Raw genomic sequence first — 19,168 nt, 5'->3', positions numbered from 1 at the left:
AGCTTGGGCTAGCAACATCGAAATGGCAGTACTTCGCAGCTAAGCAACATACTCTTTCCAGCATATGCCGTGTGGCAGAACCTCAGCATCAAACACCAGATTGTTCCTGGACAGTCAGATCTGATAGGCGATATACGCCATTCTTCGGCTCCTAGGTGAGCTCTCGATCATGCTTCGATGGATTGCATCTAAGAATGGTGGAAGCCAAAGGCCACTGGTTGTCCCCCATGGCTGGCCACCCGCCATCCTCCAAATCAAACTTGCCCTCAGATAGTGAAAAAGAGCATACTCCGTCGAATCCTTCAACTCGCAGACTGGATAGATGGTCGGAACCTCTATTCCTCTATCTCTGAGAAGAGTCTGCATTGGTAGCCAGTTCCAGACAACCTTCCAAAGGAAAAGCCTGATCTTGGGATGGGCAGTCACTCTCCAAATCCAAGCCGCATCGATCCTCCTCTCAGGCACTGGTCTACTCATATCGATGAGGTCCTTGGCAGGGACCTTAGGGCAGCAAGATTGCCCCCACACCTTCAAGTTCTGGCTCCAATAGATAGGAATCGAAATGGCAAGAACCCTATCAGCAAGTGGCCAACCAAATAGGTGGGTGACCTCCGGAGCCCTCCAACCCCTATCGTCATAAAGATTAAGTCATAGATCCGCAGATGCTCGTTCACCTCAGTACTGACATAAGTCAGCTAGCGAGAGAGCGACGGATCGAAGATCCAAGCATCCTGGCACATATTGATCGAAGTTTCATCACCAATCAGCCACCTCACCCGGGCCACTATTGTAGGGGCGCGAGCACAGATCTCTCTCCAGATGAATGAAGAACCACGATCGGTCTGAATATAGGACCTCTGGGCTCTATGCCTCATAATAAGCCCTCATCACCCTACTTCACAAACAATCAAGCAGGGTGAGGAATCTAGCAGCATGTCTAGATATCATAGTTTTCCTCCTGACCAGCAAGGACTAGATCTCAAGGTCTCCATCTTGCACCGACCGGCAAACCACCTCCTAGAAAAGCAAGTGAAGCCCACGGCCCCCATGACGAGTGCCCCACAAAATATTTCGAAACTGCTGCTCCAACTCTTGAGAGAAGAGCATGGCACTATAGTATTCACCAAGAGGTAGATCGAAATGGAACTCAGAACTGATCTTATGAGGGTAGTCTAGCCCATCATGGAGAGAGCACTGACTTGCCAGCCATCGAGGGGATCTCGGACCCGTTGCTCCATTTGTCTGGCTTTGCCCTGTGATAGGGACCCCAGGTAGGTTAGAATCCCAGTCTGCTCAGGGATCTCTATCTATCTTGAATTGCCTGCTTCATCTGAACCCTCGTCTTAGGGCTGAAAGTGATCGTGGACTTTTGCGAATTCACGAGTTTACCAGAAGCCTGACAATAGGCATCTATAATATTCATAAAGCACCTCACATTTTGAATCGAGGTCCGACCAATAAGCAAGCAATCATCTACAAAAAGAAGATACGAGAGTGGTTGACTCCCAAGGGCTGGCCAGTAGGGCTCTAGCTCCGCACTATGGACTGCCGCCAAAAGAGTACGAGAAAGAGCATCAGCACACAGAATAAAAAGATAAGGGGAGAGGGGGCACCTTTGGCGAAGACCGTCTGCTGAGTGGAAGAAATACGTCGGGGTGCCATTGATCAGAATGGCAAAGCTCGAAGTCTTCATGCAGTCTATGATCCAGTCGATCCATCTATCCTGGAAGTCAAACTCAAGGAGCATCCAGTGAAGGAACTATCAGCTCATCCGATTATAGGCCCACTCCATATCCAGCTTGATCACCATCAAGCTCCGACGAATGGGTGTATGCCGTAGATCATGTATAAACTCCTGAACAAACAAGACATTATCGGTAATGCAACGGTCACTAACAAAAGCATCTTGCTTTAGACTGATCAGGTGTAGAACAACCGGCTTCAAACATCCAATCAGGACCCTCGTACATATTTTGTAGAGAGTGGTGCACAGGCTGATCGATCTAAAGTGACTTAGGGCTGACACATTAGATCTCTTCGAAATAAGGGTGATCAACATCTTATTCGACTCCGTCGAGATGTCTCTAGATTGAAAAACCAACTACACCGCTTCAATCACCTCATTGCAAACAATAAGCCAGTAATGCCGAAAAAAGAGTGGGAGAAATCCATCAGGTTCTAAAGTCTTATCTTCTTCGAGAGACCAGAGAGCACCTCCTCAGTAGACAGAGGATGGATCAAGACCTCATTCTCCTCCTCTGAGATGCAGCAAGCATGTTGGGACCCCTGGAGGGGGCACAATTGCCCAAGGGTGCAGTCTAGCATGATCTGAAAAACTATAAAATATATCTCCTGATCTCATCACTATCCTCCACCACTCTACCATCTATCCCTTAACTATCTGATATGATTAGTGGACCTCCGAATCATCATCGACTAATAAAAGAATCTGATATTTCGATCATCCTCTCTGATCCACTGCATCCTGAATTTCTGCCTCCATATCGTCTCTTGCTGTCTCAATAGAGAGTGGTGGATAGAGAGCTTGTTCGAAGTTCCCTCAGGTCCGGCTCCTGAAGGCCCCCCTCCTGTCCTCTCTCCTTTGGAGCTCCACAATGTCCGCCTCCACCCCCTCGATCCATCTGAAGATGTCACCAACCTTCAGTCGGTTCCACTGGATAAGCCTGCGTTGCACTAAGTCAAGCCTCCTAGTCACTCAGTATCTCGTATCATCATGGATCGATATCCTCCAAACATCTCTGATCAGGTCCTAAGATCATAGAAGGTCCAAAACTTCTCGAATCTGAATGGAGTGCTAGTCAAGCGTAGGCCACTAGTAGTGATCAAAATCAGTAATGGTCTGAGACGATCCTTAGAAGCTACTGAACCTGATGTTCTGAAAAATGCTAAAATCAAGAGGCGATGACCAGCGTCTGATCGATCCTCTCCCAAACCCTAGCAGCCCCAAGTCGGTTGTTGCACCAAATGAACTTGGACCCAGTGTAACCAAGGTCAATCAAGCCCAAATCTCCGATAATTTTTTTGAACTCTCTGGAGTCAACACTATCCACATACTGCCTCCCACCATCTTCTCATCAGGCCCAACTATACAGTTAAAGTCCCAAGCAACAAGAAAAGACAGACCCTGCACCACCATTCCAAAGATCTCGGATTAAAGCACCCTCCATTCCCTGTACTCGATACTTGCATATACTCCAGACAGAAGCTATGGTCCATCTGTCTGCTTAGATATGACTAATGCCACCTGTTGTTCGCACCTGTAGAAAGTATCCATCCTAACCGAGCCGCGACGCTACAACACCATGACCCCCCCCCAAAAAGACCCTTGGACTTCACAATGTAGGAGCACCATGCCGGTGGGATCCGACATCTGGCTCGATCGAGACCCTTTTGAAAAATGGGTTTCAAGCAGGACACAAATATCAAAGCAATGTTGCTAGATCATCCTCTCAAAAGCCGTCCAGAAAGAGAGCTTTCCTGTCCTCCAAGTATTCCAAATCAGCAAACCTCGTAGGGATGGCTGACGGTGGAGGGGAACAGCACCAGTACCCCCCTCCATCAGGGTGTCAACCTCTGTCCCTATAGCCAACAAATCCGAAGCGGATGGACTCCTCTCTATGCCCTGGATGGCCTGCACTACTTCTGTTCTATAAATCAATTGGGGCTGCTTGTCTCTGGGTTCCAATGAGGAATAATCATGGTGGTGTGTGGAAATAAAATCAAACCCAAGGTTGAAACTGATGCTAAATGCGACTTAAATCTTGTCAATTTAAATTGGAACATGACTACTCAATTCTGGAATGATTACTTGATTTGGTAAAGTAGATACGGCTGCTGTTACAGCCCAGATTTGCTGCAGGATCAACAAGGTAAGCATGACTCACAAGTCACTTGCAAGGACGCTTTACTCAAACTAAGCTTTAAATAAGCAATGGTACAATATAATCTACCACCCACTGATGTGAGCATAGCTGATATAACGCGTCCTTGGTCCTAGAGATTCAAGCAGCTTGCAGCATTCACGCTCTGTCAAGCTTTAGGTTCTTAACAACTGAATTTTGTCCCTGCTAAGTTACCCACAACGTATTCATATCAAGGCATTCCTGAAAAAACAAAGCACTAGTTCTCATGTAACGATGTTACTTCCAAAATATAAAAGGTACACATAGCCAATCATGTCTTGATACTGATAAGAAATACATAGAAAGTATCTTCTGTAATTTACCCACCTAACGTAAATCTTGACAAAAGTTGTAGGTTTTAAAATACTTTTTAAATGGATCAACCGTCTGCACCAATTGCCTAAAGGTGAGAAAAAGCTATAAATATTTGAAAACAAGAAAAGAAGATCCCTAGATGCCTCGAGTCTAGAGACCATGAAGTTCACACTACAAAGGGGTATCTGGAAGCTGCGCTGTCCATTGATCAGATGAAGGAGCCATCCTCAGGCTGATAGACCCTTGTTACGTTAATTCTGCAGTAATGACATGCCAGATTAGACGAGGAAAAAAATTCTAAAGCAGCTGTTGTTTAGTCATGCTCCTTTGACAAACATGGAACAAAAACCATTCTCTCTTATATTAGCAGGACCAGCAGAGATGGACCAGCGGTTGGCTGTAATTTGAAGAGAGAGATATTTCATAAGTCTCACTCACTCCCCTTGGCACCAAATACAATGAAGTTTACACTTGTATCATCTGATAGAGACCACTCTCTGGTCAATGGATTGTAAACGAACCCTGCCATTTCCTGCACCTGACCATAAAAATGTCCATAAAATTAACAAGCTTCAGGCCCATCTGGAGTACAATACATGCAATAAAATAATGGTGCATTCATGGCTAATGAAGGGGACTAAAAATTTACAGAGATCGAAGCTCTTTGCAAGATCAACACTAATTCCTCGGGAGTGAGAAATCTTGACCACTGATGGGTACCTTTTGGTAGCTGCAAAATACAAGGCAGAGTATGCCGTACAATCAATGAAATATGGGATGATTTTCCACTTTGAATGAAACTACCATAACCATAATCATCAAGCTTACTACTAGCTATTTGCCTTCTTATTTAGACTGCTATTTTAAGCTTTCCCGCCTTTTCTCAAATTCCATATACGTTAGCTTAGGTCTTTTCCTCCCCATCCAATAGCCCTTATTCTTTCTTTCTTTCTTTTTCTTTTTCCTTTTTTTTTTTTGGGTATAAGTCTTCCCAAAGTGTTCGGCAAACATTAAGTTACCCTATCGTGCAGGAGCCCCTCAGATATTCAGTGCATCCGAATTATAACAAGATGCTTAAATCTGTACACTTATAAACAAATCCTCACCAAAATGGACACGCTCAGTGCTCCACGACGTAACATGAATCTAAACTTCAATATACAACCAGAAACATGCAAGTTATCAGAAATTGCTGGCCCTACTCCATTCGTTTATATAAATAATGCATGTTCCAAACATTGTGCAAGTAGGAGTGAGATCCTAGTTAGTCCCTTCTACTAGCACAAGCACATAAGTTTCACAAGGGTAAACTCTGACAGTATCAAGAACCTTAGCTTTCTTCAACATGACTTAATAAATTATTGCACCTTTCTTTCTACAGCATGTGTATTTTATGGACTATTGCATAATGAAGTTCCAGACGGACTATTCTGAAAGATTTCTAGGGCATATTTGGTGTTACCTATAAGAAGAAAAAGAGAGAAGCTAAGTTTTGTAGCTTCTCCTAAAAGTGCTTTTTTGACTTTTCTGCATGTGTAAGTGCTTCTCAGATGATGTTACCAGCCATTTATCTTTCTTAGAAAGCGTTTTTTTTCTTTAAAAGTCACAAAAGCCCTTTTTTAATGTCAACAATGCGATCATTCATTTGAACGACAATGCAAAGCATGAAGAGAACCTTTTGTATGCTTCTGTTTGTGCAAAAACACATCCGGCATATTATAATTAATCCAGACTTCAAAAATTCAAACATTTCCAATATTATGTTCACAACATCTGCAATTCACTCAAAAAACTAATGTGTGAATAACATGAGCTCCTCAGGGTAACATGAGTGGAAATAATGTGCGCAACAGATCTTCGCATTAGATATATAAAATTGGGGGCAAAATGTCATTTATATCTCAAGTTTGTTGTAAAAGAAAATTGCAGAAAAATTTAGCTCACAGTAGCAACATACCCAGTTGAGAAGGTATTCAGCAGCAATTATGGCAGTAGCATATGATCTCACGGAGCGGTTAATGGTAGAGATCACAGTGGCACCAGTAGGAGCCGTTAATGCTGCCAGGGATTTGCAGAACTCCAAGGGATCTGCAACATGCTCGATTACCTGTTAATCAAAATTTACATATGAAACCACCTATATATTATATATTCATCAAGCACACAGTTCAGTTATTTTCTCTAAAATATTATCCCTATTTTTGAATCACAGTAGATGATCTATCAAAAAATGATATTTCACAGAAGATATAAGAAGAAAAAAGAAAGTAACTTAATAATGAATTGATATCAACTCTGATCCAAAGATGCAAGAATCAACCAGGCAAGCTAGCATGTGGCACCATCCATTTGGAAGAACTCTTCATTCATTGAAGTCTGCTCTCCTATCAAACCATACTAGAATGCATAGCCTGTGGTAGTTCATTTTGTACCTAGTTTGAATCAGTGGTTTATCAGTGAACACACAAAGAGACTTCCTAGAAACTACTGGTAAAGCCAAGAAAGCTGACCACACAAGAACTTTCGTGGCTGTAGCAAACATCGTAGAAGCTGGAATCATCTACCTGTGATGCCTAAGCCTTGGAATCTCCCTTGGACCCACTTCCTCTTCACTGCTCTGGTACTGAAGCTTGCATCCACAACCAATTTTAGTTCAAGTGACTAAATGAGAGACTTTGCAAGAAGGGGTTTGCTGAATAGATGTATAATTTTTAAAGGGGGGCATAAGGCCCTATTTTGTATCTTACAGTGCTTCAGGTTCACCTTGGAGCACTGATAGACTTCTTTTGGCGATGATCAATGCTTTGGGCCCAAAGAGTACTTTAGCATTGTCAAAAGAGATAAAGGATGAATCCAACCAATGCCTCTCACCTGCCACACCCACTACCCTGCATGATACTTTATTTCCTTTACGATGTTCTGCTACATAGGTGTGCCACCTACCAAGCAAGTAGGTCACCCTATTATTTTCTTCTCATCCGTCAAATAAGGGGGCACCTAGAAAATATTTATCATATCCGTTTTCTAGATCTTGCTAATAACACTTAAACATGAGCCAAGATTAGTCTCCTCAATCAGGTCAGTTTGCGGGGTGTCCATGGGATTTGACGATCATATATTCTATAATTGGTGCATTAGATCAGCTTTCCTTTGGAAATAAGTTTTGACACTTAGTATGAGGCTCCTGTAAGTGACCTCTCTGCTTGTTATTTCTCATCTATAAACTAAGCAAGGTTTGAATTTAGGCACTCTCTCTCTCTCTCTCTCTCACAAACAAATTTCATGCTGCAATACTCGAGAAGACTCTATACAGGTTAGTACCTCATACCAAGGAGATTGTACAGGATTATCTGCAAGTACTCTAAAAAGCTCCTTACAGAATTTTAATGATAAGGCAGGTGTTTCTGCTTAATTATAATGATGTTGGGGATAGGATGCCAAAACTCTAGTGGAAGCTGAGATGCTATCAATAAAGTGTGAGTGGTGAGATTCTGATTTCAACATCAACATGCAGTGAGGTCATTCAAGGCAAATTTATCTACCACCTTGTAATTGCCTTATATAATTTTTGTAGTGCCAGAAATCAGGCTTGAGAGCAAAATTCCACAACTTATTTGCTGTTCCTCAATATACTAATCTGAATCCATTTTCAATTTAGGCAAAACAATGAAGATGATTAGGTCACTTATCTATGCCCCTTCATGACATAACCATACATCAGCAAACATTTTTTTTGACTCAAACTTGAGCAAACAAATATAATTAAGTCCACAAAAATTATTGATTTACAATAAATATGGAAATGGAAATTTTGATTTAGAAGCATGGTACCCCAAGGTATCAATGATAAGATTGCATAAAAAGGTTTCTTATTTTGAGTTCCTATAATTTTCTTTCCATTCATATACCATTAGCTTGTGTTTCCCTGAAATTTCTATTAATGGATTTCAATTCTATGCCCTCACTTAAAATGTGTGTCCTCTAGACTAAAGCAATTCCTTCTATCTAAAGTTCCTTCTTCCCTTAGAGACTTTCCAAGTCCAGAGAAGCTTGAGGAGTGGCTCCTTAGTTGAATAAACATATATCATGCAGCCAGTAAGGAAAGCATCCAACCCGCTAGTTGGCCTTCTAAGTTTATAATAGGCACAAATGTTGCCAAAGTTTCATTAATCTGGATCACGGCAGCAGTTTAGGGTTTGATGTTAGCTTCCTAGCTCACAGTAGAACAATCTCAAACTTTATGGATCAAACCTTGATCCACAAAGCTGACCTAACATAGACAGGACTTGTTGGACAACCTTGATATAGGCAAATGCCTTATGTATAATGGGGTACATGGCCCAACTGTGTTTGAAAGAAATAACCAAGGATTGAGGAACTGCTTGGTATGGTACAGTGTACCCCTTGGTTCATACATAACCAAGCCCCTCTTAGTCCAATGAGGGTTGATACGGGCATCAACCACAACCACACTAGAACCACTCAAACCAACCTGGATTGAGTGGTTCAGGTGCATATCAAGGTTGATTTTTCCTTGATCAGACTCAAATTTCTCTCAAATAGAGCAGCACACATAGGTGCCATGCAGGATTTGCCCTTTTTACCATGTTTCTTAATCATTGTCCGCTATTTGAAGGTGGAAAGAAGAGGATGAACGTAAACATCATTACTTTGATTACAAAGACTTTGAAACAGTCTTAAATCCATTGAAATGCCCAATTAGTCAAACAGCATTTTTAAATCAAAAATCAATTCAAAGACATTATTACTATTAGTTGAATGATAATGTAATAACAGATACAAGTTCTCTTGAAGATTAAGAAAAAGAGAAAATTTAGAAATTAAATTAATACTAATATACTATAAAGAATCTTAAAATCAATTTGTCGCCAAGAGATGGGAGGAGAGAAAGACAGAACCAAGATCTTGAGGGCAAGATTCAATATCATAGAGAATGAGACTGGAAAAGGATGCTATAAATCAGTAAGGTTCATATATTCCAACAATGAGTTCAGCACATGTAGAAAGATAAAAAAAATCCTTAAACAAGTAATGTGTTAAAGTTTCAATTCCTGCTATAATTTCAGAATAAAAGAATTTATTCACACATCGAAACAAGATAGACGTCTTCAATCATTGACTAACACATGATACAAGTAACATCTTCCATGATTGGATAAAAGTAAAATATAAGCAACAACAGTATATATATTCTTGTTAGTCAAGAAGCAAAAATTTAGTAATCAGATACTACCATTCTAAAACCTTGTCAATGTTGGTAGTTTGAAATAGCAAAATGATATCAGACAATTGAGGCCCCATTAACAATTGTAAACTGATTCTAGATAATGGAATTACTATAACTTTAAATTGAATAAAGTCATCACCTGAACACTAACATCAACATCAACATCAACAACAACAATTAGAAGTCTTATCCTTTACCATTGCTTATTGTAAATTAACCTGTTCCTTTCTTTGTTCGTGCTGGTCAAATGATTTTTGCTTTTTCTAAACTTCTTTAAGATATATCGATACACTAGCAATAAATGTATCGATGCGACATGGATCATACCACCACTGGTCAATACAGGTTTGATTCTGAATATTTCAAACTTTGCAAATAACCAGCAATTAACAAATTAGAAGATAGGCAAATCAAGGTCCATAGAACCGGAACTAAGATCCGTGCCGACCAGCCAGCGGTATGAATCAGTACAGATCCATACCGGACTGAACTGGCGCGAACCGACACAGAAGAGAAGAAGAGAATCGGGGAGGAGGAAAGAGAAAGAAAGGAGAAAAATGGTGGCCGGAGGAGATGTTGGCGGTGGCCACAAGCGGGCCGCCGGCGTGCTTGGAGGGCCACCAAGGCCTCCACTTCCTCCGCCAAATCTCGACCAAAAGAGAGAGAGAGATAGAGAGAAGGGGAAGAAGAAAAAAAGGAGGGAGGGGAAGCCGTCGGAGAGGCTGTCAAAGGGCCTTCAGCTAGCTGCCGAATGGCGCAATCGCGGACTGTGGCTCCGTGGGTGTGAAATAAGGATGATCATCCCTATTTTATGAGATTTTTTTGAAAAATTCTGACCATAGTGAAACCGGCAATAAGTTTGCCAGCTTCACTTAAGTGAAGTCGGCACATCCATTGCCAGCTTCATTATTTTTTGGATATTTTTTTAAAAAAATTTTGAAATAATAAAGCTAGCAATGGATTTGCCGGCTTCACCATTCACCATCATTTTTAAAAAAATGCGATGAACTGAACAAAGGCGGTGGCCCTTGTTCCGCAGCCACGGCTCAGCTCGTGCATTTTCCACATGCTCGATGGCCAGACGGCCACCCGACGCCCTCCGATAGTCTCTCCGTCGGCTGTACCTCCTTTCAGTACCATCGCTCTCCCTCTCTCTTTTTCTCTCGATTAAATATCCTATCAGACGATATCGAGCCACGAAGGCCTCCGTGGCCCTTTGGCAGCCTCAATGGACCACCGCCGGCCTCCGACGATGTCGACCTGTCCCTCCCCTCCTCTCACTCTCTTTCCCTCTCCCTCCTCCAGTATTCCAATTTGCCCAGCCGAACCATCCTGATTTGCCCCGATACGGCTCGGAACACCCAAAAATTGTCCGATTCGAGATGGTTCAACGAATGCTGAGGCAGATAAAGACTCGAACCAAAAAATTTGGATAGCCAACAAATTTAAACATAATTTAAATCTCTTTGCTGTGATTTTTTTGAAACTTATCACAATGCTAGGGTCATGGCTTGATCGCAAAGTTCAAAATTCCAAAGATCGAACACACCACATGCCATATCAAGAATTGTGTTGACAAAGGTATCAATGTGCATGCATAAATACATTGCAAACACCCTTAGTACGTCATTTTGTAGCTTCCAAATTCTGGATTTATGTATTTGATCATGTTTTTTTCTCGATGTTATGCTTTCATAAGATAAGTGCGAGTATTGAGTTAACTTAGTCACAGTTTCTTATGCAATGCTGCAATTAGAAACATATATATTAAAATATAAGTCATAAAATTTCAATTTTAAAATGCATGTAAAACATCCAGATGTTAAGATCAACATTTTAAAACCAATTTCTAAAAATCATAGATTCAGCATACAAGGGGCTACTGGCGATTAATACTAGTGGATTAACGTATCTTAAAGAAGTCTAGAATTAGCATTGATCATTTGATGAATGAGCAAAGGAAGAAACTTTGTAATTTACAATAATTAGTGGTAAGTGATGAACTTTTATCTTACTATTGATGATGAAGCAACTCTTAAAGATGGCCTATTTTGTTCATTTTAAAATTCCTCTAGCTATTCCACTATATAAAATCAATTTACATTAATCAATGGGGTCTCAATTGTCTGATATCATTGTGCTATTCAAACTACCAAGATTGATAAGGTTTTCAAACAATTATATCTAATTATTAAGTTTTTGCTTCTTGACTAACAAGAACATACAAACTATTGTTACTTCTATTTTTCTTTTATCTAATCGTGGGAGGTTTTACTTGTATGATGTTTTATTCAGCAACTAGAGATGCCTATCTTGTTTCTATGTTTGAATAAATCCTTTTATTCTCAAATTATAGTTGGAACAGACTTTAAAAAATCACTTATTTAAGGGTTTTTCTTTTTCCCTTCTCTACATACTTGTGTGGAACTCATTGTTGAAATATGAGCCTTATTAATTGTTAGATTCTTTACTAGTCTCATTCTTTATGATACCAATTTTGCGCTCAAGCCCTTCGTTCTCTCTTTCTCTCTGCCCCTCTCTTGGAGACTTGAATTGACTCCAAGATTTTCCTTATATAACTATTTGTCGTTAGTTCAATTTCTAGATATTTTTCTTAATTCAAGAGAACTGGTATCTATTCCTACTATATCATTCAGCTAATAGAGATGATGTGAATTGATTCTTGACTTAAGAATGATGTCTAACTAATTGAGAATTTCAATGGATTAAGCTTGTTTCAAAATCCTTACAATCAATGCACTCACATTTACCTTCTTTTTTCCACTACATACATTGGAAAATGAGTAAGAAGCAAGCTGAAAAAGGCGATGCCAAATGGCACCCAAGCGAGCCGCTTGATTTAGTAGTTTAAAACTGATTAGGGACAAACCAACCTTGGTATGCACCTAAACCTTGATATGCACCTCATATCGAGAGGGGCTTAGTTCAGTATGAACCAAGGGGCACATACCGAACCGAGGAATCCGTTAATCCTCAGATGATGTTTCAACAATTGTTAACTTAGTATTGAAGCATTTAGGAGTTGGCTCACCCTTTTTCCTCTTTCATCCTCTGGATATCTCTACCTCACCTTCTCAATGCCTTCCAACTCTAGTGTTTACCATAATATCCTTTCAAATTTGCTCTCTGAGAGCACGTGATTAGTCTCCATCAACGGCCACATGGTTTCAAATCCCAATAGAACATCTGCGATGCCGAGACAGGGTATTATCCTATTTGTTAGGATGGGACCGTCCTAGCATTGTCCCAGCATCTTGAAGCATCCTAGGACATCCCCTATCCCAAGTGTCAAGATGAGGTAACGCAACAGCATCCTATTCCATAGGAAAATCAGGATGGACCTGTCCCATAGGATTTACAACCTGGGAGGGCTTTGATACAACTTATTTGCCCTAAGTGTGGCTCAAGTTTGACCATCCCATGTTCGACAACCTCGATTTGCTTTTTTTCTCTATCGGTAGCAGCATGACTTCCTTATTGCCATTAACTTTGAATCACCTAGCTAAACATGAGGATCTCCTTATGTATTGATGATGGCCTCCGGTCTCTATCAAACCTTGTAGATTGCATCCTCCAAAGGGCTCACCATCGTACCTCTTGTGGAATCTTTTAGATTGCCTCCTTTATAGGCTCACCTACGAATCACCTCTTTTGGCCACAAGCCACCTCCTACAACTTGTCTGAGATTCATCAAAACTTGTGCCTTGCAGATGGCAAAAAATACTTTCGCTAAGCAATCAAGACATAAAGGAAAGATGGGATGAATGACAAGAAAAGGATTAATAAAAGGACTGAGACATAGGGATTTTATTGATTTTTTATCTTTTATTTTTATGACTAACCTATACAGGTCAATGACTTAACCAAACCTATACAACCAATATATGAAAAGGATGGAATTTTAACATAGATTTGATTAAAATGGGACTCTAGGCATTGATAAAAACACAAAAGACCTATTGAGCAGGACTCCTAAATTATTTTAGGAGAAGCCCCAAAATGTCTACTAACTAGAAGTTCATTTAAGTTTTCTTTGCAATGATTTCTAGTATGAAAAGGACAACATGCACCAACCAGCCAGGCTTGCATGCTACCCTGTTTCCATTTCATATGATATTATAAAAAAATGAAAAAAGAGAAATTGTAGGAAAGAACCAAAAACATGATCCATGGGAACCTTCAAACCAAAAAAAATTAGATCGCTGGTACTAAACCTTCCCAAACAAATAGTTCTCCTAATGAATTGCTTAGTTATTTAACTAAACTATGACTAGATCACCTGTACTCTAACATCTGGTGAATCCTACTTCCCCCATTTGGTATCATGCTGACCTGATTCAACAGTGTGATATTTAGGAACAAAAGCTGCATTGCGGTAAGTGGTATAGTAATTTCATTAGACTACTGTTCCCAGCACTTGTTCTTCAAGTTATATTCACTAATTACTCATATGGTGACAACATATTTACTCGATATACTTCAACAGAAACAAAAGAGGTACAGACATTATGGAAGTTGATCAAAATCCAGGTCTTGCTTATGAACTTAAAGATTTAAGATAAGTTGCTGACCCTACCAACAACATACCTCAAGGGCAATCACAGCATCGAACTTCTTATTCCCTTTAACCAGTTCCTCTGAGACACATTAAGTATTCATGTAAGCCTTTGTATCATATGAATGAAATACAATATAAATTGCAACGATCTACATCTTGAAAATGGAGTTGTCCAATAATTATTAAAACAATGCGGTTTGATCAAAGCTAAGAAAATCTACTCATGAACACATCAAACTAATGATAAGCTCGTATTGGAATGATAGAATTTGGTGTAAATTATATTGAAAAAAATATAATCCTGTTAAATAAACAATGGGCTGAGATTGGATGATGAAATTCAGTATTCAATCAGATAGATTCAAATTAGAAAACAAAAAAGGACAATATACTAAATTCTCTATGGTTGACCAAAAAAAGCATAAGTGCTATTTCTATTTTTATCAACACCAATTTCAGAAATGTGCAAAATATAGTGTAAGGAGACTAATAGGTTGATTGAGGCTGAGAGTAAAAGTCCAAGGCCTGTGAAGTTAGAAATTTAATATCAGGAGTTCTTAAATTTTACACAGTTTGTAATTTATGAGTGCAAAATAATAAGACTCAACATAATTCATAATAGAACTATAACAAAGTACCTTTTGGGACTGGATATTGTTTATCTATATCATATTAGAGAGCATGTACTTGTTGGTATCCAGCTTTGTATCCTGACCATGTACTTGTTGGTATCCAGCTATGGTAGGAATGTGCGTACACAAAAATGAATTGGGCAGAGACATGACAGCCTGCATGATGCCCTTTAATGTACACATAATGCCCTCTATAGTTTATAACAGGGATCTAGCTAGCATAAAATTCATAGAACACAGACTAGCAATTCAAAGCAAAAAATGTTAATGCTTTCTTGACATGACACGGATTGAGACATCAACACAATTAAAGTTCATCGTACCAGGCTGAACCACCCGATACGGAGCGTACCGAATCGGACCGGCGCCCTGCCGGTCCGGTTCGGGGGGTTTTTTCGGAAAAACCCCTCCGAACCGCACCGAACCATCCGATTCGGTGCGGTTCCGGTCCATACCGCCCAAAACCGATGGTATGAAGTGGTTTGGCACCGGTCGCGTGAACCGAACCGTGCCGACAACCCTACGTGAAAAAGTGGGAGAGGGTGAGGGAGTGGGGCCTGGGCTGTTTTAAGTGGCAGCCCAGTGCCTAGAGTTCTCTGAGAAGTCTCAGAAACTCCCGAAGGTGCTTTGGTCTCAACAAAATCGTTGAAACTCTGAAAAATTAGAAAAAAAAAAAAACCGTCAAATTGCAGGAGTGGTTCGAGAAGAGACTGATCTTTGGCCGGAGGTAAATAATGTTTATTCTCTTAGTAAATATTTTTATTTTTTTTTTTTGTTGTAAAAATAGGATAAATGAGAAAGTATGAAAATAAGAGGAAATCATGCCAAAATTTTATGATTTTGGTATGATTTAATTATATGTGATAGATTTTTGGATACAGCTAGTAGTAGCCATGAATCTGATGATCAGGGAGAAACTGAAAGACAGGAGACCACTATTTATGAGATACAGCCACAGGATGATATTCGATTCACTGGTGAGTCCTGGTTTACACATGCCACACAACATAGCAATCATGGTGGACGAGTCGATAGAAACCGTGGAGAGCCGATTTCATATAGACGACGGGTTTCTAGAGGTCATCCAGCACACGATGCAACTGCAGACGATCTTGCATGTGGAGTAGAGTCCATAGATGTATCTGGATCATCCTCGCATTATGATCTATGATCCGCAGCCACCTTATAATCCATATGAATATAGTGCATCTGAGGCATCGTCTTCTAGTGGCTATTACCTTATGCAGCCTGGAGCATCTTACGGATCAGATTTGCTACCGGCATATTTGGATGGACTCCTCCACAGCTGTACCATCATCCTGAGGATACTTCTCAGAGTCAGAGTTTGAGTGAGAGGATCTGAGATGTCTTACAATCCAAAGAGGATACCTTATGGGATGAATATTCAAGAGTCCGTCAGCTGGATAGAAGGTTGGACTGATGTCCCTCCAGATTATATTGATCATCCAGATATCTACGAGCGGTCAAAGACACTGACGAGAAATTAAATGCAGATAGATCTTGAGATTGGTATATCAGTTATGTGCTTGTACTTAAACGTTTAGATACATTTTAATGCATATTTATATATTTTTTTTTTAATTTTAAGATGACATAGTTGTAATATAATGTAAATAAATATATATTTGAAATTTTAGATCAAGAATCTTTGTACCCGCTACTTAACTCAAAATTGAATCCAAATATGTCAATAATATGCAATATAATACAATTTTGGGATTGTATTTATGAATTATTAACTTGAACACCAAAAAAAAATGAAAAAAAAAAAATTTATATCGGTACCGAACCGATACGCCGAAGCATACCGTGTGTTGGTACAGTATGGTACGATACGTATCGTATCGGTTCGGCACCGGTACACCGTCCGGTACCGGTACAAGAAACCTTAAACACAATCAATTCTAGAAGCAAGAATAGAACATGATTTACCCATATAAGATTAAGGGACATGATAAATAATAACCCAACAAGTTTTTCCTAAATCACAGATCTTCAATCAGTAACAGAAAATGTCAATCTTATAAAATATAGTGCAACAAAATTTTTTTACTGCCTCAACAAACAACATAATTTTACAGTAGAAAATGAAAATGAAGGATTGACAATATCCATCAGCAGCAGATAGCTGTGACAACTCAAACATGGCTCGGAAAAGACTGTTGAAATGGAACATTATGACTGATAATATAGTTAACGAGCATAATTGAAGAAAGAGAATTTACCAGCTGTCGTGCAAATATATTCAATAGATGAAGTTAGAGGATCCGATGCCTGTGCAAGTGAAAAGAAATCCAATAAAATACATATTAAAAACCAATAAAATAAGTTAAAACAAATCGTGTATCCTTTAAACTTTACATGACCCTCTTAGCTTACCAAGTGTTCCACAAAAATATTGATGAAAACAAACAACGAACGGAAAAAGGTTCAAGTATGCAGGTTAATAATATTTAGAATCCTCTATCTGATCAAATAATACAAAACTTATACATAACAGTATTTTCTATTTACCCTTTCTGTATTAATGATACATGTGTGATAATAAGGGAGCAAGATAACCCAAAATATACCCAAAAAAAAAGGAAGAAAGCCCCAAAAACATTATTAATAAGAACATGTAGCTGTATGTTAACGCCTGCTTTACAAAGAGATGCCATATGAGGATGACAATATCAATATTGCATAAAATGGTCACATATTAGAAAAGATCAAGAAATCAAAAACATTGTTACAGAGTGTTACAAAGGGAGAAACACTGAATTTTTCAAATGTGGTCTATCAAGAAATCAAAAACATTGTTACAGAGTACAAAGGGAGAAACACTATGAATTTTTCAAATGTGGTTTACTGAGTTCCCAAACATCATCAAAACATAAAGAATACCTTCCATGCCACTGTAAACCACGAGGAAAAATATAATTATTTTGATGGAATAATTCACTAAATATCATCTCATCCAAATTTACTCTACAAAAAATATGTGGCTAGATAAGATAACAATGCAATGGTCACACAAAGGTGCATGTTAGAATGTGATGCTACCCAAGGTTGCAATTAGTTTCATAGAAGGATACACAATCATAAAGCAATAGATTAAATTCAAGCAAGAGATGAACACCATCTAAGTCAAAGGTCACATGATGCATCTGATGAAGCATAGAGAGAAGTCAACTGAAGCATGCAAAACTGCAAACTTTTGATTTAAAACTTGTAATTCTTCAACTACTTTCATCTGATGACTTGGTGCTACTACATGCTGGTCCAGGCTGCAATAGGGAATAATATGTAGAGTGCTTGTAATGTATGAGTATGGGGCATCCGCCCTAGTATCCAATATCTCGATTAGTTGATGTGCAGGTCCACTTTTTTCACTACATGCCGAGGCACAGGACCAGGCACATGACAGGCACAGCATGGCAGGGTACAGTTCCATACCATGCTAGCGCATGATTGATATAAATGCAGCACCATGTATTTTAATCTTCATTTTTGACATTCATGAAGACCAATTCCCATCAAGAAGAAATTATAGGTCCATATCAAGGATGAGTGAAAACAGACGATCATGTTCAATTCAGATATCAGCTATGCAAAACGGAAGCAAAAGATGCAACTAGTGCAAGAGTTTACAGTAAGACAGGTGGATTCATTTGATCAGTCTTGGATTAGTTTATGACTACAAGGTTTATATTATTTGTGATGACAAGGAACAATATCACATGATGTGCATCGGATTAGTTACCGAGATTATATAGCAGCTACCACTAGCTGGCCACTGTGAAATTTCTCCCTTTGTAGATAATAAGAATACTACAAGTTCAAAATATGGGGAATACTTCCAGCAGACGTATTTCTTCTGAAATATCTTTAGAATTCTTATTGGGAATCCAGCACTGAAATTATGACTTTGTCCTAAGAATTAAACAGGGAAGGACAGCAGTTATTGGAGTACAAAAGTACAGTAGGAAGATAAATATAGGTTTAATACAAACCTTTTGTCCTTCCCTCTATCTGTTCTTATTATCTCTCCTCTTCTTTTTCCTTTATATCTGCCTCTTTCATTTTCTTGTTCTATTTTTTACTTTCTCATCCTTTATCTCTTGTACAGCATGTATCTGACCCTCAATTTGACCATATACTTAAAAGAAATCAGCCAGCCCCTAAAGAGACTATCCCTTCCTAAAAAAATAATGAAATTGTATGTTTTCATATAGGAATCATTACAATTCATAAAAAGCATCACAGACCACCATACTGATAAACAATGAGGTCACCAACTACATGAGTTATGCAATATTAAAATCTTTAATTTAATTATTTTAGTTTTATTTCATTTTTCTTTTAAGCAATAATTAAAGAAACATAAGATGCTTTGATGTCAAGCATCAATTAATATCCAGGGAATGAATCATAAATGGACTAAACATATTTTTCTGTTGAAGTAAAT

The 19,168-nt window shown here is 39.1% G+C and overlaps 1 protein-coding gene across 3 annotated transcripts; it reads right to left on the bottom strand.

The window, feature by feature from the left end:
* Positions 1 to 4,125: 4,125 nt before the first annotated feature.
* LOC140856628 (ubiquinone biosynthesis O-methyltransferase, mitochondrial-like) lies at positions 4,126 to 17,013 on the bottom strand. Of its 3 annotated transcripts, XR_012140149.1 has the most exons (5): positions 16,944 to 17,013; positions 14,095 to 14,144; positions 6,196 to 6,345; positions 4,888 to 4,968; positions 4,126 to 4,776 (listed from the first exon to the last, which is right to left on the bottom strand). XR_012140149.1 is itself a non-coding variant. In XM_073254609.1 (4 exons), the coding sequence occupies exons 1-4, from the start codon at positions 6,571 to 6,573 to the stop codon at positions 4,669 to 4,671; spliced, it is 348 nt and encodes a 115-aa protein (XP_073110710.1). In that variant the 5' UTR covers positions 6,574 to 6,670; the 3' UTR covers positions 4,126 to 4,668. The 3 variants fall into 3 exon arrangements, 2 of the variants coding, with proteins under 2 accessions (XP_073110710.1, XP_073110709.1); XM_073254609.1 differs by lacking the exons at positions 14,095 to 14,144; positions 16,944 to 17,013 and adding an exon at positions 6,559 to 6,670 and having other exon boundaries at positions 4,126 to 4,770; XM_073254608.1 differs by lacking the exons at positions 14,095 to 14,144; positions 16,944 to 17,013 and adding an exon at positions 6,559 to 6,669.
* Positions 17,014 to 19,168: the final 2,155 nt, after the last annotated feature.

The sequence above is a fragment of the Elaeis guineensis genome, chromosome 3, assembly GCF_000442705.2.
Source record: "Elaeis guineensis isolate ETL-2024a chromosome 3, EG11, whole genome shotgun sequence".
Lineage (NCBI taxonomy): Eukaryota > Viridiplantae > Streptophyta > Magnoliopsida > Arecales > Arecaceae > Elaeis > Elaeis guineensis.
Note: the sequence above shows the minus strand (reverse complement) of the source record. Positions and strands in the feature narration are given on the sequence as shown.

What these genes read in the sequence shown, in the direction of transcription:
- LOC140856628 (XM_073254608.1), bottom strand. An exon ending in CTGAATACCTTCTCAACTGG is followed by an intron (nt 4,969 to 6,195) that starts GTATGTTGCTAC and finishes TGTATTTTGCAG; the next exon opens with CTACCAAAAGGTACCCATCA. An exon ending in TGCAAAGAGCTTCGATCTCT is followed by an intron (nt 4,777 to 4,887) that starts GTAAATTTTTAG and finishes TTTTATGGTCAG; the next exon opens with GTGCAGGAAATGGCAGGGTT.